The following is a 12,119-nucleotide window of genomic DNA, read 5'->3' on the forward strand; positions in this document are numbered from 1 at the left end:
TTTTTCCGTATGGCATATACAGTATACAGTAATTACATAGAAAAAATTGGGCTGGGCATAACATTTTCAATAGATGGTTCCGCAAAAACGGAACGGATACGGATGCATTTCCGTATGTGTTCCGTTTTTTTTTTTTTGCGGACCCATAGACTTGAATGGAGCCACGGAACGTGATTTGCGGGCAATATTAGGACATGTTCTATCCTTCAACGAAACAGAAAAACAGAAATACGTAAACGGAATGCATACGGAGTACATAACTTTTTTTTTTGCGGAACCATTGAAATGAATGGTTCCGTATACGGAACGCCCAAAAAAACGGCCCGTAAACGGAAGAGGCCTTAGACTGTAGTTTATTTGCGGTTATCCCATGGAGCTCTGCAACCTGCAGGCATCTATAGGAACTGCAGCTCTGATACGCTGGGTTTCTTCAGACATCCAGCGCAGAGAGAAGGAACGGCTCCCCCGATTGCCGCATGGGGGGGGACCCAGTCCTAACCCGAAAGCGCACGCTTCTGGTTTTTCAGCATTTCGATGCTGTGGGCACGCTTATCCACCGCATCTAGAGTGTTACATGTATGCAATCGCCATTATTGACAGTTGTAGACATTGTCCCCAGGCCTCTGATGCTTGATACAGCAGAAAACCGCCGGCTACGGCACCTTCAAACGCCATATTTAAAATCTTTACTTCCAGGGTTAAAAAGTGAAGAAATGATGGACTCCAAGACCTGCCGCGACATCCTGTAATGACTGAGCAGCGTTGGCACTAGAATAGCTTTTTCCTCGCACTTCCTGCAGTGACTCAGGTGTCATCAGTTATATGGCGGCACTGGTAAGATAAGCAGGAATTGCAGCAGTTTTATAGACTTTACCTCAGGTTCACTATCTGATTGTCAGGAGCCATTACGATCCCTCTCGTCATTCGTGGCATTTTAACAACACGCGCATTACGGCACGGACACTATAACCTGCGCCTCTGAGTCCACGTGAAGCTTTGGGAGCTGGATGTCTCAGCAGGCCACGTACTGTTCCTCGGGAGCACGCTCTGGCCATTTTGTTCACGCACAGTAGAGGAAAACTCCCTCTAAGGGCTCATGCACACGACCGTATGTATTTTGCGGTCTGCAAAAAAAATACGGATGACGTCCGTGTGCATTCCAGAACAGCTGACCCCTAATAGAACAGTCCTATCCTTGTCTGTAATGCGGACAATAATAGGACATGTTCTATTTTTTTTACGGAACAGAAATACGGACATAAGGGCTCATTCACTACAGAGTGCGTCCGTGCCTCTGCACCGCTAAAAGATAGAACTTGCTCTTTTTGTGGAACGGACGGATCCCCATGCGGCTGGGCCACGGTTGGTGCCCGTGCATTGCGGACCGCAATTTGCGGTCCACAGCTCGGGCTTCACGCAAGCCCTAAGGAATGCACACAGAGTAACTTCCGTTTTTTTTGCAGACCCATTGAAATGAATGGTTCCCCACACGGTCCGCAAAACGGAACGGACACTGAAAGAAAATACATTCATGTACATGAGCCCTTAAAGGGACATTCCAGTAATAACTTTACTTATCTTCCGCTGATGCTGCATTACAGGATATATTCTTCTCCAGTCACACATAAAGCTGCATCCAGAAATGTTCCAGCTGGGGATGCTCAGAGGTCAGTAACCCAATCAGAGCTGAGCCTTTAGGTCACATGTCTGGCAGCTGGGTGGAGCCAGAACTATTTCTTTCCACGGACAAACAGTATTTTTGTACATAGATACATGAATATTTAGAAGTCCTCTCTATGGAGGAGCAGTAATCTACATGCTGTAGCTCCCCCCACAGGCCTTTACCTGTATCGCAGGTCATCGTCCTCGCCGCCCCAGCCCCAATAGTTGTTGGAATAGCCGTTCACCTTGGAAAATTGTTTCCGGGTCATTGCAGTGACTCCTCCAAAGTAGCCTTTATACCATAACCTAGAGGAAGAATGGACGGGAGTCAGGGGGGCAGTCCAAACAGGTTGCCAATTCTGTGGAGGTTAATGTCCTATTATATCTTGATAGGTGTTTTTACGTTTACATCTTGATAGGTGCCAGAGCTCCATTTTGCTGACACAGATTTCCAAACCCCCTGTGAAAATTCCAAAATGATAAACTCTGACTGCCTGCAGCCACCACTAGAGGGAGCTCAGGAGCTTATCATTTATACACAGGGAGAGCTTTATCAAAACTGTCGCAACGGAAATCTGGCTTAGTTGCCCTTTAATTTTCCAGGGGAGCTTTCAAAAATTAAAGTGGGATCTGATTGGTTGCTATGGGCAACTAAACCAGTTTTCCTTTGCGACAGTTTTGATAAATCTCCCCCACTGACTTTAATAATAACACACTGAGACAAACTCCCTCTAGTGGTGGCTGCAGGCAGTCAAATTTTATAATTTAAAGGGAGTCTGTCAGCAGTGTTCACGATGCTAAACTGCTGACAGCACTAGGTAAGGGCTGTGGAGAGCAGTACATGCGCATCTTTTGTGGAGATCTTCTCATCAGGATAAGCATTTATATTAAAGGGATATTCCAATTTTCATTTGTTTACATTTGTATATATAAAATCATGCAATTATCTAATATACATCTATTTAAAGGGTAACTTATGTTTTCATAAAAAAAATCCATTTTAGCATATGTTACTGCTGTAGCGGCATAAAGCAATCTTTTGTTTCTTCACATACCACTGTTTTCCTTGAGTTTTTCCCTTAGTTACGGCTGTTTAAACATTTACATAATGAGGACCTTCTCAAGATGGCTCCTCTGCCAGTTCTCTGAGGCCAAAACTGTCTTCCCTCACTTCCCATACACACTTGCTGTAGCCAGCAGCTCCCTGACAGCCAATCAGATTGGATTACTGAGAGACACGCCTCCGCACTCTAAAGCCTAATGCAGGCATGCAGTGTGAAGGACCGCCCCTCCGTCTTCTTAGCCAGAGACAGACAAGCCATAGCCCGCTCGTGAGCGCTGCCATAACCCCCGGATTTCTGCTGTTTTACAGAGACTCGGGGCTAATGTCTGTGATCAGTGGTAATGCCAATCACAGACATTTAACCCCTCATAGGCCATAGTCAAATGTGACCATGGCATCTGGGAGCGCTAACAACGGGAGCTGCATGCATCCCGGCCCAGGTTGCCTTCCCCTAGCTGTAATCGGGAAAGTCTGCCCGTACTAGTAATAGGCCTAAGCCTCTACAAGGTTTCCAGTTTGATAATTAGTATATTCCAGTGTAGGCCTGTAGGTGGCAGCACCGCATTGGAATATACTGAATTCAATATTCTGTAACAGATATTTATTACAGATTACAAGATGCAATCTAATGATTGTATGTCACCTAGGGCGACTTAAAAAAATTAAAAATATAAAGAGAATTTTAAAAAAGTTTGAAAAAAAAATCAAAAAATTGAAATCCCCCCCTTTCCCATGAATTATAAAAATAAAAAAAATTTTGACAAATGCCTGCACAAATAAACTATAAAAATATTTACCCCATACGGCAAACGACATGACGTAAAAAAAAAAAGATCTAAATGGCCAATTTGACATTTTTCCATCACCTCCCAAAAAGTCGTACACACTCCAAAATGGTATCGATAAAAACAAGTTTTTTTTTCCCCATCATTAAAAACACAAGAAAAACTACGGTATATAAATATGCTATAGCTGTAATCATACTGACCCAGAGAATGAAGGTAACAGGTCAGTTTTACCGCATAGGGAACACTATAAAAACAAAACCCATAAAACTGTGGCGGAATACTTTTTTTTTCTTTCTTTTTTTTACTTCACCCCACTTGGAATCTTTTTCCAGCTTCCTACTACATCGTATGCAATAGTAAATGGTGCCATTAAAAAGTACAATTCTTCCCATAAGAAACAAGCCCTTGTATGGCTATGTGAAAGGAAAAATAATAAAGTTATATCCTCAGGGATCTCAAGTCTCCCGGAAGTTCAGGGAGTCTCCCGCTATTAGATAGCGGCTCCCTGACGCCCGCATGTGAAACGATATATCCCGGAAAGGTTTACTCTAGTGATGTCCGGTTCATGAACGAATCGTTCTTTTGAATGGATTCAGTTCACTGAACCGGAGAAGTCGATTCCTCTGACTGAGCCGATCCGTGTGAAGCCGCTCAGTCAGATAGCAGAGCAGAGCAGAGAGAGGCTGGCAGCAGGGAGGAGCGTAATCTGATCCTAGAGTGGAAGCCAGCCCCTCCCCGCCAACCCTGGCCTGCAACCAATCACAGCTCAGTCAGATAGTAGAGCAGAGAGACGCTGGCAGCAGGGAGGACCGTAATCTGATCCTAGAGTGGAAGCCAGCCCCTCCCCGCCCACCCCGGCCTGCAACCAATCAGAGCTCAGTCAGATAGCAGAGCAGAGACACGCTGGCAGCAGGGAGGAGCGTAATCTGATCCTAGAGTGGAAGCCAGCCCCTCCCCTCCCCGCCAACCCTGGCCTGCAACCAATCACAGCTCAGTCAGATAGCAGAGCAGAGAGACGCTGGCAGCAGGGAGGACCGTAATCTGATCCTAGAGTGGAAGCCAGCCCCTCCCCGCCCACCCCGGCCTGCAACCAATCAGAGCTCAGTCAGATAGCAGAGCAGAGACACGCTGGCAGCAGGGAGGAGCGTAATCTGATCCTAGAGTGGAAGCCAGCCCCACCCTCCCCGCCCACCCTGGCCTGCAACAAATCAGAGCTCAGGCAAGCAGCTCTGAGTCACACACTGTACAGGAGGGAGTCTAAGAATGGAATGAGTCACAGGTTAAAAGAATCTAAAGATCCGACTTAGTTAGAGACTCATTCGATTCTTTGAGTTAAAAGAGCCGTGAGTCACTCTAACAGTTTACACTGAGGCTAATGACCGGACTGGCCTGCCGGGATACCGGGAAATTTCCCACTAGGCCGGCAGGCCTGAGTGCCACAAGGCTGCGGCCCTGGTGACAAGTGGGGGCGGCCGGCAGCAGGGCACAGCAGCAGGAGATGAGCGCTTCCATTGTGGAAGCGCTCATCTCCATAGTCATCTGTATCGCCGTCCTCAGGACGGCGATACAGATGTTTATGCTGCGGCAGGGGAGGGAGGGGTGTGTCCCCTCCTGTTCCTCTGATAGGCTGCCAGCACTAGGCCGGCAGCCTATCAGAGGCCGGTGCAGGCAGCGCGATGACGTCATCGCGCTGCCTGAGCCGTATAGCGAGGGACACAGGCCGGAAGAGACCTGCATCGCATCGCTGGAGGTAAGTATAAGTGTTTTTTTTTTTGTTTTTTTATATAGGTACAATACTGGCACATGATAAGGGGGGACTACTGGGCTGGCACATGATAAGGGGGGACTACTGGGCTGGCACATGATAAGGGGGGACTACTGGGCTGGCACATGATAAGGGGGGACTACTGGGCTGGCACATGATAAGGGGCGGCTACTGGCACATGATAAGGGGCGGCTACTGGCACATGATAAGGGGCGGCTACTGGCACATGATAAGGGGCGGCTACTGGCACATGATAAGGGGCGGCTACTGGCACATGATAAGGGGCGGCTACTGGCACATGATAAGGGGCGGCTACTGGCACATGATAAGGGGCGGCTACTGGCACATGATAAGGGGCGGCTACTGGCACATGATAAGGGGCGGCTACTGGCACATGATAAGGGGCGGCTACTGGCACATGATAAGGGGGCACACTGGCTACTGGCACATGATAAGGGGGCACACTGGCTACTGGCACATGATATGGCGGGCATCTATGGGGCACTTATTACTGGCAGATTATTGGGTGGCACTATAGGGGCATCTACTGAGGCTAAAAAGAAGGGGTATTTTATATGGGGGGCTCTGTATAGGGGCATTTTATACTGGGACACATTATGGTGGGTACTATGGGGAAGGGGGGGAGCACTATGGGGTCATCTACGGGGGCACTGAGAAGGGGTATTTTATATTGGCACATTATGGGAACATTAGCTCAACTGGGGGCATTACAAAGGAGAATTATTACTACTGGGGGGCATTATGGTAGGCTTTATTACTCCCCCATGGTATGACCCCCTAGTAGCAGCACCAGCCTCTCCCTGCTCTGCTATCCCTCTGCCCTTTCTCCAAATCCTTATTATGAAATCTTTCTCATTAGGATAAAACACATCAGCTCCGCCGAGCCCCCGGCCAAGTGCTGAAGTGGTGTCCGAGATCCCCAAGGGCCAAGCCAAGGAATTGTAAGTTTTTATGTGAAATATGTTTATGTTTGTAGTTGATCTTTATTATCGATTTTACATTGCAGATTTTTCTTTTTTTTTTGCAGCATATGGGTGAGATTTTATAAATATTTTTATTATTTGGTCGAAAGGCTCATTGGGGGGGATTGTAACAGGACTGCCGTAGAATATCTAAAAAAGCTGGTCAAGTAAAATGCTGCATGCAACAATCATTAAATAGGTGGCCAACAAAAAAGGGGCGGGTCAAAGGGCGTGGTAAAACACTGTCTGAGCATGCTGAGAGTTGTAGTTTTGCAACAGTTGGAGGCATCCTGGTTGGGAAAACACTGTGATAATATGAACAATGGGGGTTCTACAAAAGAGCTATCGTGGGGCAAAGTTCATATTCGTGTTTACACACGTGTTTTAAAATGAACGCTTTCTCCTATGATAAACAAGTAAATAATGACGCAACGCTGTGGGGCTGGTGTGAAACTTTTTCCAGGGCTGGTTTTTATCCCCAGTCCACCCTGGCTGCAGCAGTGATAAGGTTAAGGGACAGAGGCAGTCAGCAGAGAGATAAGAGAAATGACAGATGACACAGAGTTTAGATTACAGATTGAATTAACCCTTTAGGGTCAAATTGGCTTCTCAAGGAGATATATATGTTAAAGGCATCCCTTCTTCTGTCTCATTCAGTAGCTATATAACTATTGAAGGAGATGTATTTTTTTTTAAATACATTTACACATTTAACCCTCCATTTTAATTATACTATTTACCCCAGTGTTAAATTCACACCCCCTGGATGCTTGTGTTTTTCCCTACAGTGGGGTAGATAATTACACACAGGGTTTTAAAGAATAAACTTCCTGACTCAGACCAAGAGCCGACTCAGCGAGTCAGTAAGTGAGTCGAAGCATCCGCGCATGCGCATTGCGCAACCTAAGCTTCGGTTCACTTGCTTCTTGTCAGCTCAGCGAATGAACCGAAGATTTGATTCATGAATCGGTTCATTTGAATGAACTGATTCAAATGAACCGATTCATGTGAAAGATCCGAACTTCCCATCTCTAGTTTACTCGCAGTAAACCTTTCCGGCAACCTCTAGCAGTGTCCCCTTCTCGGCGCGTGCGCACAGTGCAAGAAGAAGCCGATGCCAGTAGTCCGCAACGGCGCATCAGGCTGAGCCTGTGCGCACGCGCGGGATCTCAAAGCGGAAGGAGGGGGAGAGAGGGAGAGGCGGCACTGAGGAGTAGAAGGCGGCGCTGGGCACGAACGGCGATGCGTGCGGCCGGGCACCATGCATCCACAGACCTCCCCTGCTTGGGCACCTTAATTCAGTGATTGACAGGTTAGTAAAACCTGTTTTTCCGCAGAATAAAGCCACAAATAGCTTTTATAAGGCCACCTTAGAAATCAGAATGCTGCCCTGGACATGAGCAGATGTTTAGCTCACAGGGCTTATAGGTGGTGACAGAATCCCTTTAATCATATACATAAATATGATAATTTGGGGCAGGGTAATGAGCCCAGTCCTCCACACCATAGAGCAAAGTGTGCAGATACTGCATATGTTTGGAAAATGTAATAAAAAGTTTGTGAAAGAAAAAAAAAAGAAAACCTCCCTGAAATGAGTTTTTGCAGGTTGGGATGTCTGTATCCTTATGGGGTTAAAATACTGCATACATACATTGCTTATAATCAGGCAAATGACCCCTATATCTAGTAGAATGATAGTGGGCACAGAAGTTATACTGAATGCCCACCATGGTGCCATTGAGCATTAGTTTAAGGGTTAATTTATTTATGTCTTTACTATTTTCCCGCCTTTTGTATTTTAATATACAATTCCCTTTACATTTTCTGAGGTAATTCTAAGTGAGGATTCTGATTGGTACCTGGTTGCTCACCTGTTGCTGAGGTACCTGTTTTCTGCCTCTTCCTGATTGGTTGTGGTTATTCTTGGGCGGGAAAATTGAATATTTAAAGAGGATCGCAGCAGGTCCGCAGCCTGTCCGCCGCGGAGCTTGGATGAAGAGGACGTCGTAGCCTGGAGGCAGAGGTCGTCGTCTGAAGCCCTGGTATATTGCCGGCGTAGCTGCAAAAGAGCTATTTGCTTCGTCGGCATCTCCAGGCGGAAGCGAGCGGCGGAGGGGCAGTAGCCGAATATAGCTGTAAAGAAGCGGAGAAGTAGCGGCGGACTGAAGAATATTAAAGAAAGCGGAGTCAAGTAGCAGTGTGGCGTTTGAAGGAGCGAAGCAGCGCCGAGGCAAGAGGTCAAGTAGCCGAAGATTCTGAAGTAGAGTCCGCTTACAGTCCAGCTAGAAAGAAAGCCAGAACTTACCGTTCCTGATGGAAGAGCTCCTGCAGAGACTGATTCATCGCGCCGAGTCAAGAGGAGGGGAGGCGTGGCTTCAGCGATGTTTGGAGGACGGCTGCTCGGCTGAGGAAGAAGATGCGCGTTCACGTGACGTCGCGCGGCGTGATGACGTCAAGGAAGAAGCGACGGCGTCTGTGATGTCATCAAGAAGCGCGTCCCAGTGCGCTGAATCGCGTTCTTCAAAACGGATCAAGCGGCCGAAGAGGGCTTATTCGCCACCAGAAGCAAGTTCCAGGAAAGGTAGCAGTGTGCGCTCCTCCTCCAGATGTGCGGTATCGCAACCTGGGGTTTTGAGTAGAGCGCAACTGCCGGCCTCCAGCGCCCCCAGCATGGACCAAGGACCGGAGACTGGTGAGGAGATATGTGGGCAGAGCTTTGCTTTGCCCACCAACATAGGAAATAATGATAGTAAATTGTTAATTAGCTTAGCTAAATTGTTTTCGGAATGGGCTGCAGCTAGTGCGCCTATTACAGTAGATCAGCCTGCGTCAGTGTGGAAGGACATTTCAGCTGATGCAGGTGCTGATATTGTGATCAGTAATAAGTCAGCTAATAGTTTAGTTTTAGATAATGGAGCTGGCATAAGTGAGACCTGTTTAAAGGAAGCGTTGACATGTGACGGCTCTCCTTTGGGGTTTCATTTATCTCAGTCGGTTAAGGAGAAAATTTGGAGGAGGGAGTACATTGATATTTTATCGTTGCTCCCTTCTGCAAAGGATTCATTTAAAATTGAGAAGAAATCATTTGAGAAGGAGGAAGATAGGAAGAGGGTTGCGCCAAGATCTTTTAATAATTGGCTACAGGCCTTTTTCATCTATTCTTCAGTATTTTGCGCAAAGCATCCTAATAGTAGTGTTGGTCTGTTTCAGCATATGGACTCCATTTTAGAGGCTTACCGCAATTTTGGGGGCTTCGCATGGTTTACATATGATGAAACTTTTCGTCAGAAATTAGCGGTACATAGTAACATGAGTTGGGGATCTAAGGACGTGGGTCTTTGGCTTAGTTTAATGTTGCCGCAAAAAAGTGGTTTTCAGGTTAGGTCTAATTCAATGGTGTCTGGTGCTGTTGCGAAAAAAGGTGTTTGTTTCGCATATAATGAGTCAGCGTGCAGATGGCTGAACAATTATAGATACAGGCACGAGTGTTCATTTTGCTCGGGCGCACATCCTGTTTTTCGGTGTTTTAAGAAATCTAACCAAACCGCTGTACAAAATCAATCAAACAGAGATTTTTCAAAAAGCGCAGACACCAGTGAAATGGGAAAAAATGCTTCCATGGCTAGATTTGTTTCCAGACCGTCTGAAGGCGGAGCTAATTCATAGAGGTTTTGTTAATGGTTTTTATGTACCTAAATTTACTGGGAAAGGTTGTTTAATAAATGATAATTTGCCATCAGTTAGGAAGCATTTAGATATTGTTGAGGATAAGATTGTGAAAGAGTTGAGAGAAGGTAGGATAGCTGGCCCTTTTAATTCCCCCCCTTTTTCTGATTTTAGGGTTTCTCCTTTGGGAATTGTACCAAAGAAAAATCCTAATGAGTTTAGATTGATCCACCATTTATCATATCCAGCTAAAGAGTCTTTGAATGATTCTTTGGACAAGGATATAGCGTCGGTAGCTTATACTTCTTTTGATGATGCTGTTTCTCTTATACGTACAGTTGGGGAAGGGTGTTTTATGGCAAAGGCAGACATTAAGGCCGCTTTTCGTCTTTTGCCAGTAGATCCAATAGGTTTTAATTCATTAGGTTTTCATTTTAACGGTCAATTTTTCTTTGATAAATGTTTACCAATGGGGTTTTCTTGGTCTTGTTTTTACTTTGAGTCATTTTCTTCCTTTTTGAACTGGGTTGTTATTAAAGAGTTGGGTTCTATGAACGTTATACATTATTTAGATGATTTTTTATTTGTTGGTAATTTTAGTGATTGTTCTCGTTTATGTGAAGGATTTTCACAAATTTGTCAGTATTTTGGTATTCCATTAGCACAAGAGAAATCAGTAGGGCCTGGTCAGGTGATCGAGTTTTTAGGTATTATAATTGATTCCGTTAATATGGAAGTCAGGTTGCCTATGGAGAAAATTGAGAAAGCGAGATTGTTAATTAAGAAAATCGTTTCAGTAAAGAAAGCTCAGCTGAAAGAAGTGCAGAGCTTATTAGGTGTACTGGCTTTCGCGTCAAGAGTCATTCCAGTAGGTCGTGTCTTTTCCCGGAGGTTATATATGGCGACGAAAGGGTTAAAATCTCCATATGCTCATGTTAGGATAACCAGAGTTCTTAAAGACGATTTAGCAGTGTGGGATGAATTTCTAGTTCATTTTAATGGTCGTTGTGCTTGGCAGGAAGAATTCCGGGAGGCAGGCTCATTAGGTTTATTTACGGACGCCTCAGGTTCATGGGGGTACGGTGCATTTTTGAATGGCCAGTGGTCTGCTGAACCATGGCCGGATTGGTGGGTTGAGTTAGGTTTGAATAAAAATTTAGTGTTGTTAGAATTGTTCCCTGTAGTGGTTTCATTGGTAATTTGGGGTAATGTGTTTAGGAATAAGAGAGTTTTAATTTTTACTGATAATAAGGGTGTGCTATTTGCAATTAATTGCTTGTCTTCTCATTCAGAAGTAGTTGTTAGATTGTTACGTTATTTGGTTTATTGTTGTTTAGAGCTTAATGTTTGGTTGAAAGCTAAATATATTCCTAGTAAAGATAATAAAATAGCTGATTCACTTTCCCGCGCACAGTGGGAAAGATTCTTTTATCTAGTACCACAGGCAGAGAAAACTGGAATTCCGTGCCCAAAGCGAGTTTGGAATCTTATCCGGACGTAATCAACAGTTTTATTAAGAAGTCTGTAGCTCCGCGTACATGGGAAGTATACTCATTAGCGTGGAAGAGATGGTGTCAGTTTTGTATAGTTTTTAATCTTTCATGTTTTAATTGTGATTTGGATGTATTTTTTCAGTTTCTTTGTTCTTTGTTAGATAAAGGTTTCAGTTATTCAGTTTTACATTCATCAGTTGCAGGTGTGTCGTTCTTTTATAAAGTAGCTGGTTATCAGTCGTTTTCAAATCAATTCATAGTGAGACAATTTTTGAAAGGTGTTAGAAGGTCATTTATAAAAGCTGATGTTAGACGACCAATCACTTTTGAGTTACTCGGGTCTTTAGTGTCAGTATTAGAAGGGTGTACATATTCAATTTTTGAAGCGATTTTATTTAAAACTGCTTTTGTGGTGATATTTTTTGGGGCACTGCGAATAGGAGAGTTAGTAGCAGCCAATAGAAGGTCTGTGTCGCCACTAGAGGTTAGCGATGTTAAATTATTTGTTAATTCAGTTGAATTTTTTATTAAAAAATCAAAAATGGATCAGCTGGCGAGAGGCACATGGATTAAGTTAGCTATGTTGAACGAATCACGGCTGTGCCCAGTTAAAACAGTGGGTGATTTTCTCAGAGTTAGACCTCAGAACAAAGGGTCATTTTTAATTCATGAGGATGGGTCAGTTTTAACAATTTATCA

At 44.8% G+C, this 12,119-nt stretch overlaps 1 protein-coding gene across 7 annotated transcripts in view; it reads right to left on the reverse strand.

The window, feature by feature from the left end:
- Positions 1–12,119, reverse strand: part of B4GALT4 (beta-1,4-galactosyltransferase 4) — a 94,065-nt gene that overhangs the window by 29,896 nt on the left and 52,050 nt on the right. For all 7 annotated transcript variants that reach the window (XM_040422915.1, XM_040422914.1, XM_040422913.1 and 4 more), the window contains exon 5: positions 1,846–1,968. In XM_040422915.1, coding sequence (XP_040278849.1) covers positions 1,846–1,968 — 123 coding nt within the window. The remainder of the gene's footprint in view (positions 1–1,845; positions 1,969–12,119) is intronic.

Source organism: Bufo bufo, chromosome 3 (assembly GCF_905171765.1).
Source record: "Bufo bufo chromosome 3, aBufBuf1.1, whole genome shotgun sequence".
In the NCBI taxonomy this organism is placed as follows: domain Eukaryota; kingdom Metazoa; phylum Chordata; class Amphibia; order Anura; family Bufonidae; genus Bufo; species Bufo bufo.